Source organism: Pieris brassicae, chromosome 13 (assembly GCF_905147105.1).
Source record: "Pieris brassicae chromosome 13, ilPieBrab1.1, whole genome shotgun sequence".
NCBI classification, from domain to species: domain Eukaryota; kingdom Metazoa; phylum Arthropoda; class Insecta; order Lepidoptera; family Pieridae; genus Pieris; species Pieris brassicae.
In genome coordinates this window covers 849,263-865,433 of record NC_059677.1, presented here as the reverse complement: position 1 = coordinate 865,433, position 16,171 = coordinate 849,263, and the positions used below count along the sequence as shown (strand labels likewise).

General features: G+C 34.2%; 1 protein-coding gene across 5 annotated transcripts in view; it reads left to right on the top strand.

The window, feature by feature from the left end:
* Nucleotides 1–16,171, top strand: part of LOC123717766 (rho GTPase-activating protein 6-like) — a 107,031-nt gene that overhangs the window by 49,873 nt on the left and 40,987 nt on the right. For 4 of the 5 annotated variants that reach the window (XM_045673938.1, XM_045673940.1, XM_045673941.1 and 1 more), the window contains one exon: nucleotides 7,423–7,579. In XM_045673938.1, coding sequence (XP_045529894.1) covers nucleotides 7,423–7,579 — 157 coding nt within the window. The remainder of the gene's footprint in view (nucleotides 1–7,422; nucleotides 7,580–16,171) is intronic. The other variant, XM_045673939.1, reaches the window with a different exon arrangement.

Genomic DNA, 16,171 nt, shown 5'->3' with positions numbered 1-16,171 from the left:
ATCACGTCAAAATGATGAGACTGGTTGCACACAACACAGGGAATCCTAGTGTCGGGGTCAGTGAACTTTACGACAGTTTTCGTTTTAAATATTCTATTTACTTGCCTTTGATTGACAAATGATCATGAATCAGATACAAATATCCCAGACCTAAAAAGTTGTAGCGCCACTGATTTTTTTCTTTTATATGTTTATCGCTAAACAAACACATGTTTCAATAGTTTTTAAACATTGATATAAACAAAACCATACGTATACAATCGATTTTAAGCCGCATTCCACATTAGTTTTGAACAAATGGGCAAATAATTTCTCACAACTATAAATCCGTGAATAACGATTTTACGCTCCTGACCGCTTGCTCTATGGTTTAAGTGACAAGCGAACGTAATATGTACTGGAAAAATATAATACTGAGCTGTTACTTGGTGGTTATTAGGAGCCGTACAGGTTCCTGGCTCATCGGGATGCTTTAAATAAGAATGCAATGTTGAAGAGAGCTACGTATACTCTGGAGGAGTAGCTCTGATTTAGGTAATTGCCACGTTTGTAAAACTAAGAAAGCCTGAGTGATCAACATATATAGCCTTGGCTCGTACATACTCCCTCAGACAAGTACAAGATGAATATTGTGTATTATAAAGTTTTTCTTTCTTTCTTAATACGTATATGCTATACAAAATTTCATTATATGCTTAAAAGACTGAAAAGAACAACTAGAACACATACGTCATGGGGCCTAGTGTTAGTGATAGTGCGGTGCCTAAGAAACGCTGAGTAAGCAAATTAGCTCAGCTCGTACATTTATAATAATAAATATCTGATTTCCAATCATTACAACAGTAGAATATAGCTTGGATTGGTTAAAAACATAATTTTTTCTTGTTATCCTTATTTGGAACACTTTCACGTGTGCCTCCTCCAGCTTTTTATCAGCTCAGCATATTTTGAAAGTATATATTTGGATTTAAAAACACCGCCACACGGACCAAACTTTCTGAATTTGTTACATTTTTTTTAAAATTATTACTATGTAAGTTAGAAAATTATTATTACTGTATGTGTGTTTATGTTTAAATAAACAAAATAAGTAAATCCTAAAATGATGTCGTACGTGAACGTAACAAAGACTAAAAATCGCTTCCGGTGACAACGTGTGCCGAACAACATTTCTATCAGCAAAATATTATAACGTCTGAGTGTTATGGTTCCCGGAAATAGGCTTATTGACACATTTGTCGACGCTGGGCCTATTAGTTACTTCTATTTAAAAACATCATAACTTTTAGCTTGTTATAATGATTTTATTTATTATTAAGAGGTCGAGATATGTGGGAGTGTCTCCATTAGAAATTTCAAATATAGCGGAATGCGTCGTTCGTTCAGGTTCGTTCGCTTCAGTCTGTTGACGTTTACTGCTGGAAAATTACCTTTTCTCTAAACGTCCCTCTGCAAAGCCTTCCCATCAAGCTCACCAGGTCACTTCCAGCTAGTGGAAGGCTGTCCATCGCTTCATCCACTGGTCCTAAGCCTCCATTCCAGGACTTGTTTGACCTACCGGTTCTTCAGGCAATCTGCCCCAGTCAAGTCGGTGACTTTAGATCTTCTACGGATCTCATCATGTTTAATTCGCTCGCGTAGGTTATCACCGAGTATATACTGCATAGGTCATTGAGCTACGTGGAGCTTTGTTTTATTAGCAGGCTAACCTGAGGATAAGTGATACCGCCCATCGACACTCAACGCCATAGGCCTCGCGAGTGCGTTGTTGAGTTTTTTAAATCGTTGCGTGCGTTTCATGAAGGACTCTGAGTCGAATTGGTTGGGAAATAATGATGATTGAGCATTCTGAATACTTCAGTGGGCATCTGGTTCCACGTTTTGTTGGTGCACAGATAAATAGTTTTTTTAAGTTCCAAACTTTGCATGCAAACTGCGTTCTGTAAAAAGATTCATCTCCAAAATTTTTATTTACAAAAATTTATAAAAAATGAAAACAAAATTTCAAAACATTAGCAAGAATTGTGGAAAATGTCGGCTTTATCAGCGATATTAAAAAGTTTCTTCCATTATTACATGGGGAAGTACTGTCATAGCCAAAACACGATATAGGTTTTGGATATTTTTTATAGGATGAGGGAGGGGGTGGGGGGGACTTTAAACCAATCTACGGGATCTATGATACCTGAATTTCACCAGACCTTAAGAATGTTATTTCCACAGAGACAGATGCAGATATCTGCGTAATATAATTGCGCCATTGTTTTGACTAATAGCGTGTCCACGGTCAGAGCGTTGAAAACAAACATTGAAATTGATCATTATAGGCAGGTGATCAGCATTTTGTGCGTCAGATGCCGTCTTGACTCTTGTCTTTTTGGGTGTAAGGCAAGACATTCCTCAGAAACTCTTCCTTCACTCTACCAGAGAGTGTTAAATGCGATTAGATTTCTGTATCAGTTTCGTGATCATTTCGATAATATTCAAGGCAAGGTGGTTTTCTCGCGATGTTTTCCTTCACCGTTCAAGAAAATGCGTACATAGACAGTACTTTGGCACACAACCGGGGATTGAACCTACATCCTCAGGGATGAGAGTCGCACGGTGAAGACACAAGGCCAACTCTGCTGGAACTGTAGGTGGAACAAAAATATTGTGTTATGACGATAAAAACGCGTTATAGTAATAAATGTCGTATAAACTCTGGTGATGACATATCCTATTGACACGTTTGACGTTACGTGCTCAATGACGTCATTGTTACGATCTACGGGACTGCTGACGACACAGATTTTCTATTAAGCTTAGTTAGCAACTCACGTAGTTCATCCGTTTCATTTTGGGTTTGAATGTTTAGTCGTTGATACTCCGTTCTGTGTCCGGCGATAAGTTTAATTAACAATTTTCTTAAAATAATTATAAGTTTATAATAATACAAATAGCTTTAATCCGTTTAAAAAATTGTTTTCTTTCAATGTGTAAAAGCTATGTTAACCAAAGACAATAATATTTTTTTTTGTTTTGAGGTGATGTAAATCGATGATCGTGAAGGTATTTATTTTAGATTTACAATACGTGTAATATATTAATGCAATTATTCAGTATATAAACATACATAACAGCTCGCAAATTGATATAACTGCCTCTGTAATGCCTCTAATTTTGCATTTACTGCCAGTTCCCAAATCAAAGAACGGAAGAGAAGAACTGGCAAAATAAATTCGCCACTCTTTTTAATCGCCAAGTTGTTTTACACAACGTTTAAACATTACACCATGTTCCACAGGACATCTTAAGTAATTAATCATAATAAAATAAATTAAAAACAAAGATTTGTCCTCTATCAGCAGGAGGCATGGTGAAATAGGAGCACGCACTTACATTCTCGTGGGAACAACAAGATTACTTCTTGTATCATGACAATCTGATGTTATTTTATGTATAACACACACACACTTAGAGATAGGTCGAGATACATTAAAGATTGTTCCGTACATGCTGGTTGGGTAAAAATTAATAAAATTTAATATAATATACCAGGACAGCAGGAGTTGCAAGGATCTATCGAAGCAGGTTTCATTATCGAAAATACCAAGAAATTTTACACAAACAACACATAATTGCTTTAACTAAAAACTACATTCTGTGAATTGAGTTTTTAACATTATTTTGGTGTATTTGACATTCAATTTAATTTTGGCAACACCGAACGAATAAAAAAGTATAGATTAAAATTATAATGCGTAGGTTGGAGACAAACATATTTTATCTGAATCACCTTTTTCTCTTTTTTAAATAGTTTTAAACGAGAATTGTACCACTAACAGATTTTTGTAATTGACACAATGGTAACGTGATTTGACGTAATTTGCCGCTTCGATTCTGAGGCAAGCTTATTTTAAAAAGGTAGGACTAAAGAAATGTTTTGTTTGCGTGAAATTATCTATTAATTTAGAATACACAGGGAATTAACAAAATCAGGATAAATCTCGTGGTTACAGCTTGCGAGTCTCATCACTGAGGTCCTAGGTCGGATCCCGAAAATACACCAAAGAATTTTCTAACTATGCACGAACCTAACCCTCACTCAAACGGTGAAACATCGTAAAGGTTGCCTTCTGGGTGATTCTAAACATCTGTCAAACAGAAGGCTGTTATAAGAATCATTTTGATTTTATTAATCCTGCCTTGTCAATTATCCGGATTTTGACACGATGAGTGCGATAATTTTTATTGAAGTGAATTTTGACTCTACACAGTTCCAAAAAGTGAAAACATCATGTATTAAAAATTTCCAATTTAAAAAAAAATGATATTTCGCAATTATAGGTCCTAGGGAACCTATATACTAGGGAAGAACAATGAGTAGATTTTTTTAAATAGAATATATTTAATGAATCAAAGTATGTACCACTGCTATATATTTTTCTTTTGCGACACCGCCGCTATGCAAACCACTCATCCTAAGAGCTGTTTCTGTAGCACTGGTGCCACAGTGGAACTAGTACTCGTAAATAACGCAAGAGTAAAAAAATGAATTGTGGCCAGTACGACAGAACGCCAATTTCATAACTAATATTTACGAGTGTCACATGGGGTTTTGATTTGTTCTATTTTTTTTTTGGAAAATAGGTACTCTTCTTTAATAAAATCCCAGAGGCTTTTTTATCACCGCCTTTTAATAAATTGTTAAGAGTTAAAATTAATAAGCTGTGTAAAAAAGGCTTACTATAAAGTTAAAGAGTATCTAGTTGATAAAAGAGCCTGTGACTAGTGCTGGACAGGCTTCGTCTAATTAATTTGCGATAATTGTTTTAAAATAAGTGTTGTTTGATGACTTGCTATTTTAAAAGAATACCGAGAGTTTTTAACGCTGGCTTTTTCTCGCGGTCTACATCCTCTGTCTTCTCAAATTTAATGACGTGGAATAAGTGATACCTGTATCTTATGTTCCATAATAAACATATTTCCATTTTATTATTTAATTCTTTAACATCCGATATTTTATAAAAATATCATTAATATTTTACCTACAATTTTTAACGAGTTTCAAACTCGCTACTACATTCAACGTGACAACGGCAACTAACAGCGTTGTACATTAGTATTAATTTGTCCAGACAGGATGTCTCACCCACGTGTCTATCGCTCGAGATCAAAGAACCAAAATCACTATATTAAAAAGTAACGATCATATATATAGTTCTCATAAGTTACTGTCAATTGAATCATTATGACTAGAATAAACTGATGTATACATTTATGTAATCATAACAATCAAATATACAATATTTACAATTTTCTTTACCTACATACTACAAGCTACAGCTACAATAAAAATAAATTTAATTTTGGTCCCTGTGTATTTAACAGTTACGTCCTCAACTTTATAATTTTGTAGTGATATTAAGTATTGTAAGGTATCAGTCTAACCTCTCTTATCGTTCCCAAACTATAATTTCTTCATATCCTTACGACTGACAATTGTGCCTTTCTTCTGTTTAAGGATATGTCGCAACGAGGACACTCAGGACTTATTGTTTTGGTATAAAATTTTGTTTCGACGGCCACCGAACCGTTCTTTGTGGTACAATGTGGAATTAAAAAAAATTAATTCGACGGTATCACGTTATTAATGTCATGCTGTATGACATCATCTCAAAAATTTAATTGGAGCTCATAGAATTATTGAACGTGCTTGTTCCTGCATATAACAGAATCAGGCTTTGTTTCACCTTCCCCACATCAACACCAACTATACAGTTATGTTTTGTACTGCACAGCACGAACGTACGACCACTATTTAAGCTTTTACTTGTTTAAACTATCGCAAAATAAGAAGAATTATGGCCCTATTCCAGCACGAATTGCTGTGTCAGTGTCTCGGGGTGGATTGCGTTACGCCATGGAGAGCTGGAGCGCTGAGGCACGCCGGCCCGTAATAACAATTAGTTATGTAAAACATTAAATTGATGTAATAAAAAAAAACTGAAATGTGTAACTTGGCTTGCAATGAAATATATCGTGTAAATTTCAAAATCATGTTCTTTATATAGTTCATAACATGAATGTAAAGTGTCAAAAATTTTACTATCGAGCAAAGTTGTTTAAATCGTGTATTGACCTTTTTAACATAGATACAGAAATTCCTCAACTCGACCCTATATTTTTCCATTCGCCCTACTTCAAGAAACGATGACAAATATGGAAAGAAACAATGTACTTTTTTGGAGTTTGGTGACCGGATAGGTCCTTAAGAATATACCTAAATCACCTACGACATGAGCACACTTCACATATACACCATTACGTACATACCCATTTCTCATCACAAAGCACAGTCGAATTAGGTATTTATTTAGTACTTTTTATCGATTTTTTTTCCTTAATGTTTCGTAATTATCTTATTTTCGTAAATATTTGAACCATTTTGTATATTATGTATTACATATTTGGCTATATTTTTAGTACAATTTTTTTGTTATATACGCTGTAATTATAAAATAAATTAATAGGTACAAAGGTGACATAACGAAACGACGCAACAGCGACGTCTGATTGCGTTCAACGGAAAAAGGGATTTATTCGTATCTCCCAATTCTCATCCTGGTCTTGCATCTAATTTCGTTCTTAATTTTTGACTATTACTTTCACATACAACCGTCAAATACAAATCTTTAATAAAATTGTTGTTGTTTGTTAAAAATCACCCACTTCAGGTCGACACTAATCCAGCCTATAATATTTAACACGTCCTGAGGCCGAATATATAACATCCAGTAGAAATCGTAATCTTAATACATAAATCTCCTGTCACGATGTTTGTCCGCGATGGACTCCTAAACTACTTAGCCAATTTTGAATGTAATTGGCACATCGTGAGCAGTCTGGTCCAACTTAAGAGATAGGATAGCTTAGATCTTTAATTATAGTCGCAATTTCATTTTATTGCAAATTATTTGTCTATAATTAATTGACAGTCACAATTATCTGTTGACTCCAAAAGATTCTAACACATGTCGATACTTTTCGACTGGTTTGAGTAAGTAATCAATAGATGGCACTGCTATGGTAAACCGACAAACGTGTCATATAAGCTACAATTCAATATCATGATTACCACGTGTTATTGAGGCTGAAGTATAAATTAAATTTATTTTGTGGTAAACGCAATACCGTGAAATTCAATTATTTCTACTTTTTTAATTTTTGGTGTTAGCATAGCCAACCCTGTGCTACTTAGACCGAAGTGTTAATCAAATTCAAATTATAGTGACGATAATACAGTGAAATTATTATTTCCTGTCACTATTAAGGCTAACTAAAACCACATTAAGGAGAAACGAAGTTCGCGAGGGCAGCTAGTAGAAAATAAAGATGTATTATTGATTATTCAGTTTGATGACTTGACGCGTTGTGCAGGGCAGCTGTTGTTGGACAGATGGCGCCGGGCGCTGCGTGAGGCTAACAGATACAAGCCTTCTGACACTGAGCGAGGTGGAGAGGAGAGCGTTGCAGCAGGCTGCGCTGGCGAGGCTCCAGCAGCTGAATATTGGCACACCTATCAAGATACCTGAAGGTAAGGTTTACGTTACCCGGAGAATGATACTTAGCTGTCTACGCATTTTCTAAAAAATATATACAGTTTTTCATGAAACATCTTCTAGGGGTCCCTTATGGTCCTGCCTACTATCCTATTACGTTTACTATAATTATAGACTCATACTCTATTGTATATTTTATAATAATAATAGCCTTTATCGCTCTTATACTAATAAATACTTATCCTAGTACACAAAAATATTATTATTATAATAAACACGAATATTGAATCGGCAAGCTGGTTAATTTCCCTTTTACAGCTTGTCCTTGGACATAGGCCTGCTCTAAGAGCTTCCATTCTTCGTAGTGTCTAACGTTACGTAGCCACAGGGCCTGCTGTTCTACTTATATCATCTTCCCATCTTGCTATTTGTCTTCCTCATTTTCTTTTGTCATAGCAAGGTAGCCATGTTTATCCTTTCTCTTAATGTGTCCTGTCCATTTACATTTCAATCATGTACTAGAAGTAATAGAATTCTTTCTAGAATTCAATTTCAGACCTAGAACACTGCTTTCGATACTATTTTGACATACTGTTAGTTTTCTTGTTTGTCAGTGTGTGGCCAGGTTTGACATGCATATAACAGGCACGGTTATATACAAATATTTTTCGTTTATACTTTGTCGAAAAAGATTTTTAGTAATTGTTTGGAAAACATTTCCAATTGTGTTTTATTTGCCATCTTAACATGTCTATATTCTCCCATAGAAATCTCCCATGACAATACAATTTCTGTGATCTTGTGCTATTGTGTATTGTAGTTAATTGTAAAAATCTACTTAAAAAATAATGCTTCATGCTTCTTAGTTATCAATATGTTTGTTTAAAGTTTTAGCTTTATTCTAATTAAAGCTCTATAAAGCTTTATCTGTTTTTAATAGATTTATAAATAAGGCGATAATCCTTTTTCGAATAGGCACTATTAATACCTAATGAAAAATACAAATTTTTGTTTTAAAATGTATCTTTAGGAACCATAAGTGATACTCAAATAAAAAAACTATTCGAAATAACTGAGGTGATTTATTCAACAAACTAAGAAAACACGGTATTCTGAGGAGATACCGCGCCAGGAATATCTGCAATAATTATTCTTGAAACAGGTGGTCTAATGTATAGTCGACTTCAAAAAAACAGGATTCATGTGAAATAGATAGACTTAGATAATATTTAATCTATTTAGGATACCTACGTTTGCTTAATTCAGTTCAATGACCTTAATAAGTTTAAGCTGACAAATATATAAATGTGAAAATGTAACATATAGATCCTACTCTATAGAAGACGACTTCTGCCAGGCAAGGAGCACTACAGCCTTTTGTTTATGCTTTTCTGTATCTGTTTTGTTTTTATAACACAGATACAGAAATGTCTGACACGCGCATGCCTTTTTGGACATACCATTGATGCACTGCTGTGGTTTGAAACTACGACCTCAGGAGTCGCACACTGAGCGTTGGACTGACACTCAAAGCCAAATAATTATTTAATATTCAACACAGAAATGTGTCGAGAGATGATAAATTACAATAAAATAAAAACAGCTTCCTGTAAGTAAACTCATAGTTTAGATATACAGATGACCCAGTAACTTTTGGGTTTAAACATAAAATGTTGACGAGCGACACATTCTATTTACACGGCGCTTAAAATAAACACACATGACGCATACAAACGTCACGCGACATCTTGTGACAAGGCATGACGTCAGATAACAATATTTAAATCATTTTAATTATTAGATAGGTATAGTGTTAGCAATTAGTACTCGTACAGTGATTATTAATAGCTTCTTTGTAGAATAATATGTGATTAGTAACGCACAAGGGTGTCAAGTCAAATCATTTATTCCAATTTAAAAAAAACAATGGCACTACAACCTTTTTAGGTCTGGGCCTTAGCTTTCTGAATCTGTTTCATGATTATTTGTTAATCGAATAGGCAAGTAGGTGATCTCAGTATCAGTATCAGATCTCAGTAGTAAAAACTCAATTTTCTTTTGCATTGTATAGAATCTCTGTATACCTTGCATTATATAAACTTCTCAGCCGATTATTACAATTGTAACCGAGTCTTTGTAAGCTAAACCATTGTTGAAAAGAGTGTCCATGGAGTTTCTTGCCGGTTCTTCTCCATGAGACCCACTTTTTGGAAGCGTGCAACTAGACGTTTCATAAGAGCCTGCAAAGGCCTATTTGAAATAAAAACTTTTGATTTTGATTTTTGATCAGCCTTCTGTGCCTGACTCACACCGTCGACTTTTAGGGTCTACGGCAAGCCGGTTTCCTCACGATATTTTCCTACACCGTTCAAGCTAATGTTCAATGCGCACATAGAAAGAAAATCCATTGGTGCACAGTCGGGGATCGAACCTACGACCTCAGGGATGAGAGTCGCAAGCTCAAGCCACTAGGTCAACACAGCTCTGTATTTATTTCAATTAGACCACCTAAAATGGCACTTTTAAACGTTAAATAAAATATAAAGATAGTTCTAGTTGCCCCTTCCAAAAGGTAGTTTCGTGTGGAGCAGAATGAGCAAGAAACTCAGCACTTACTCTTTTAAAATATGATTTAAATTAGCATATATTAGTTAAATAATTATATGTGAAGATATAGTCTCCTAAAAATACAACTATTATACAGGTCAATTATTGAATTGTTAGTATATATTTTCGTCACATATTTACAAACATGGAACCCGTAGAATATTATACATTAAGGAGTAATCAAAAAAATAATAAAACAGTGTGTGAGATAAACATAAAATAATTACAGTTTGTAGTATTATAAATAAAATGTGTGCGTGTAGCATACACATGTAAGAAGTAAAACTTCTTTATGACCTTATTTTTCGAAAAATTATCTACTATATGCAACTTTATAGAAATTGGTTTAATAAAGTTAAATTAGATAAATTTTAACAAAAGGCTTTGTTCGAAATACATAAATTCAATTTAATAATTTTTGATGAAGGTGATCCCAAATATTTTTTCACGGCCGTCACATTTGTTAGTTGAGTCATTGTTGAGATTTACTCGGGCTACGTTAGACACATTTTTATTTTGATACTTTTTGTTAATTATAATTGATAATAGTTACGTCCACTATTTAGAATTTTATAGTGAGTGTTTAGTGCGTTTTTGAGAACTATCGTGAGACAAGGTATTAGCATCAGTCTAACCTCTCTTTGTTCCCAAACTAATAGAATTTCTCCAAATCCTTACGGCTGATAAAATTGTGTGCCTTTCTTCCTGGTAAGAAGATATTGTAACGAGGTATGTACTCACTTATTATTCTAGTATAAAATTGTGTATCGACGGCCACCGAACCGTTCTTTGTGGTACAGGCTTTCATCGTAGACGTATGAATACAAATAATACAATTATATTATTTTACCTTATTACTACTAAGATTATTATAGAATTTCATTAATTGTAATAGAATTATTACAATCATTGTTATCGTTTTTATATATTTTTGTTATTAATGGCTTCGAATCTCTTCGTATAAACCATGGTATTTTATTGTAACATTTAACACAGTAAATAAATAAATAAATGATGGTTGAACTTTGGCAATCTAAACTCCAACAGCTGACAACTTCCTCCCTAGAAAACAGAAACAGCCATTTTTAGTAAAAAATATGATACCTTCGAAAGAAGATTGGTTGTTGTTTAATGATTTGTCAATTCCTCTTGATTTATCCTATTTATCCAATACACTAATTCCCGTTTGATAGATGGCTAGCACTGCCTTTCGGCTAGATCTGTCCTTTTCTGCTTTTCTGTGTCTGTGTTAATCGGAGAATTCGACATAGAACAGTGATATAATTTTTAAAAGCACTCTAATATGCAGAAACATTTCTTAAGTTTATTCATTACCAAAGTAAATTTAAAAACTATTACAAATCGCTTGCCTCGGTTAACAAAGTCGTAAAAGCAAAATCTATATTTTTTTAAACAAAAGAAAGCTTTAGTTTAAAAAAAAAAGTGCGCGCGTAAAAAGTTCACATGTTAGTAGTGAAACTTCTTTGTATATTAATTATTACTAAGGTAAAAGCCCCAATAAATAATCATGTACCAGTATATGATCACTCCATGTTTTTGTATATCTATATTTACACTGTTGACACACTTTATACCTGCTAATGATAATATAAATAAATAAAAAATCTGCACACACTGCACAAGACGTTATGAGACAGAAATTACATCTAAAGTTCTCATATGTAACTAAACGATTACACCAACCAATAGCCTGTATTTTTTCTCGTTCTTACTATCTGTCAATCAGTCTGAATCGCAATCTCCCTTTTCAAAAATAATATTTATTAGAGTAATTCATCTCATTAAAGAGTAAAAGCGTTTACGCTTACGTCACCGTTTTAATATAATTATAGACGACATAACAAATAGCATATATTGACAATAGCTAGAAATTAATCTATTACCAATATTTTCTCGTAAATATTATGACCTTGATGAAAGTACCACTCAAGAAGTTATCACTCTTAATTCGTTTTTAAACTGTCGTATTAACCTTTATGATTATTTAGTAGAATTACAATCGAAACTAAAACTATCTTTATGGTTGTTGCTGTGTTACACTAAAGTAAAATTACATAAACAAGTATTACTAACATGCACAAACAAAATCTGTTGAAAAAAGACATCATTGTGTATTTTTATCGTAAATGTTTTGCGAAAATTCTGAATAAAATTACAGTTATAGTACAACACTCGAGGAAGTCAAAAATGAGAAAAAAACATTAAAAGAGTCGTAACTGTGCTTTACGACTTTGTTCCCCGGAGCAAGCGAAATCTTTCCTTTTTATACTATTAGTGTACACTTGCACTACTAGACTGCTGGCATAGGGCTGCGTTTGTAAGAATTGTTACGCTCTGTTCTTGAAGGACCCTAAGTCGAATTGGTTCGGAAATACTTCAGTGGAACCACCACACGGTCGTTGGCAGAAATTGCCTTAAGAAACGCTCAGTTGACGATGGACGTCGAGGTGATACAGATGGTATTTCGTATACTGCCTTGACGTCCGATGATGCAACTGCAAGTATTAGACCATCTGGGTACTAGTCTGATTGTTCGGAAGTTCTCTAAGAACAAATGATCGAAAGATTTAGCTAATTTATAAGCTATTTACGTAAATATTTAATAGTTGGCAACATAGTGAGGTCGCGTGATGTTTTGATTTTAAGAGATTATTTTCGATTAAGAATTTGATTGTAGGAGGATTTAACTTTGAGTTGGCATTCAAAAGAGCCCACTGGTAATGTAGGTCTCAAACCAAACCATAGGTAAAGATATTTTATTGTTAGTATAATGGGTGCCAATCTAGTTGGTCTAGTTCTAGTACTAAAGTTCTAGACTTCACGTTCACCGACACCTGTAAAAGACTAACGTTTTTAATCATCGAATAATAATTACAATAAAGCCTTTTTTCCAAAATATTATACATTATTACTTAATTACAATTAAGTATGGATTCGTAACTCTGTTTTTAGAACCCATTGAAAGGCCGCTTCCAAGCCCTTAAAAAGTTCCCTTACTTACGTTTGCTAGGCCCACCTGGCACTGCACCAGGTCGCGTCGTCGTCCCGCAAGCAACACGTTACGGAGCCTTAAATAAAAATATTGAAAATATCCTTTTGAAAGCTTTCCGGATTTTGTTTCTTGGATCTTTATCTCGTTCGGGTTAATCTTTATTTATTTAGTAACCCTACAGCGTATACAAATTATATAACAAAAAACAATTATACTTAACATATATCCAACGATTGAATACATAATATATACAATATTGTTACGAAGACGGGTCGACTGCAATGTTTCTAGATTTTCCCACTAGTTAGAGAACTTTTCAGCAGGCTGTAATATGATTTCTGACCGTTTCAGGAGAGGTTCAATCACATATTAGAAAATTGTAATTTCCATAATGTTACCCTAGTTTTCGGGAAGCTGAAACCTTTTTTCAGTCAGTTTCAGAACATGTGTAGTCGATTGGTGCAGTTTTCAGGAGACCCGTTTTCAGGCGTTTTCAGGCCTAGGTATACCCCTCGGATGAAGGAATATTCTAGACCGAACTTTCTAGGTGTGAGACAAGGACGAAATGATACGAGAGAGAGAGAGAGAGAGAAGATCAGAACTTTCTCGAAACTAGACGAGCACTCTAGAACGGCGTACGACAAGGACGGAGCAACGTGCGAAAGAGACACAGAGTGCGGACGTTCTAGAATTGTGCAATCGCTACTCAGTAGCAAGCCCGCCTAGAAAGTTCTCGAATATTGTTTAGAATTATTCCCAGGGATATATAAGCGAGCCGAAACGCGATTAGGCCTTTGGTTTTGAATGCGATAACAAGAGCGAAACACCGAAGCGATAAAGTGCGAATAAAGTGATTACAAGTGATAAAGTACTGTGTGAAGTGTGCATAAGTGAAGTAATTAGTGACTGTGTTTTTGTGTGTTATTAGTGCATCCCTGCAATTAATTTGTGCCCATAAATTCCTCATTGATTTATAAAGAAATAAACCCTTGAATAAATCCACGGCATTTTCTATCCGATCCCCTAGCTCGTAAAAATAAGTTTACAAAAGTAAAAACGGGTCTGTACGTGAGGGTGTATATGTGGGGTGTGTCTTGAAAAGTTCTTTGAATTGTCAATTTCTTAATAAAGGCTATTTATCGATTTATTTAACTGCGTTAGGTAATGTAGAACATGACAACGTTTACATAATACATATACTAGACCAGTAAAATAATTATGGAGGTTACATATAATCCTTTCATTAGCCATATTTAATTTGTAACGAAAGTCATGGTAGAAAAACCACTTTTGAAACCTATTGAATTTTAGTTGGCGACCTTACTGTGACTCGTAGATTGACGTACATGCATGACGGTTACCTCATGATATTTTCCTTCACGTTCGTGTGTATAATGCCCACATACCCAAAAAGTCCATTGATCTACTTGACTCAGGGATGAGTGTCACACGCTGAACCCACTAGGAAAGAGTTCTGCTGATCATCTTAACCAAAATTATTTTTAATGTTGGCGTATTGTTTTCCATTACATGTTATTATTACTACTGTGTGTCAGTTTGTGTTTTCACTGCACTGTTGTAAACTCTTTTTTTTCTGATTATTGTTTACAGAAATGCGAATGAGTATTTTGAAGTGAAGTTTCACTATCGGCGTTGGAACAAAATTTACCGTCACATTTTTCGGTAACGCGTCACATTATTCCGTTATATGCCTACTTTTTCTTGTCCCTACCACGGTTGATTCGAAGAAATTCGAAGTCATTAATAACAAAAATGTGTAATAACGATAACAATGATAGTGATAATTCTATTACAATTAATGAGATTCTGAAATAATCTTAGTAGTAATAAGGTAAAATGAAATATTATGTGTATTCATGTCTACGATAATAAAAGCCTGTATATAATTGTTAAACTTTATCTAATTTAACTTTATTTAACCAATTTCTATAAAGTTGCATATAGTAGATAATTTTTCGACAAATAAAGTCATAAACAAGTTTGACTTCTTACGTGTGTACACTAGTACAAGCACACATTTGAAAAAAATAGTAAAGACTAAAAAAATTAGTTGGAAGTGTGTCGTTTTAATTGTACATTCTGTAATATTTACCTTTACCGTAAATTTCATGTAATTGAAAAAATATAGTTTGTAATTTATACTGTAATAAACGTATGTATGACGGACTGGGTATGACAGGAACGAGGAACAGGGACAAAATGGCGACATCTTGACAGATAGTTGAATAATCGTATTAACCACTAACAGTTTTGAACTAATTTGACTTTAATGACCGTACCTTACTTTAGGAGCAATTGTTAATATAATATTTGAATCTAAACACTAATTAGATTACACCACATCATATATAATGCTATATCTAGAGTACAGTACTCCCAAATTAATAACGCACATACATATCTTCGCCAGTAGTCGTATTCACTTGGATTTTGCACCTTGTTCGAAACAAATAGGAGTCAATTCGGGTGAAGTGGAACAATATGTATGCGCATTATTACTTTGGTAGTACTGAGAACTGTATCTGTTCTAAGATACATGACAATTATGTTAAGCATAAATTTTACAAATCATAAATAAAGGTAAAAAAAAACTATAATTTTTTTACTTCTAATTTTAAAAAAAATAGCGGATTAGGCAGCGTTCTAGTATTACGTAACGAATTAGGGGTTCGCTCCTGTAAAACGTTGGGATTAAATACGCGTTATTGATAATATTATTTTCGACACTGGGGATGATCACGAAACGTTTTACTATCGGATACAGAAAAAGTTACGGTGCGTTTCACGAAGGGGGGAGGGGTCAAGAATCTCCAAAAATTGCGTGACGTGAATATCGGATCAGATCAGATAGAGGCACCTAACAACCCTAGAGTATATGTTCTCTTAGCGTCACATACGTATGTTATAGTGATCTTTAATCTGACACAGTAAATCGATCAGCTCACTACCAACTATATCAAGCTCTGGATGAGTAGAGTTTATTTTG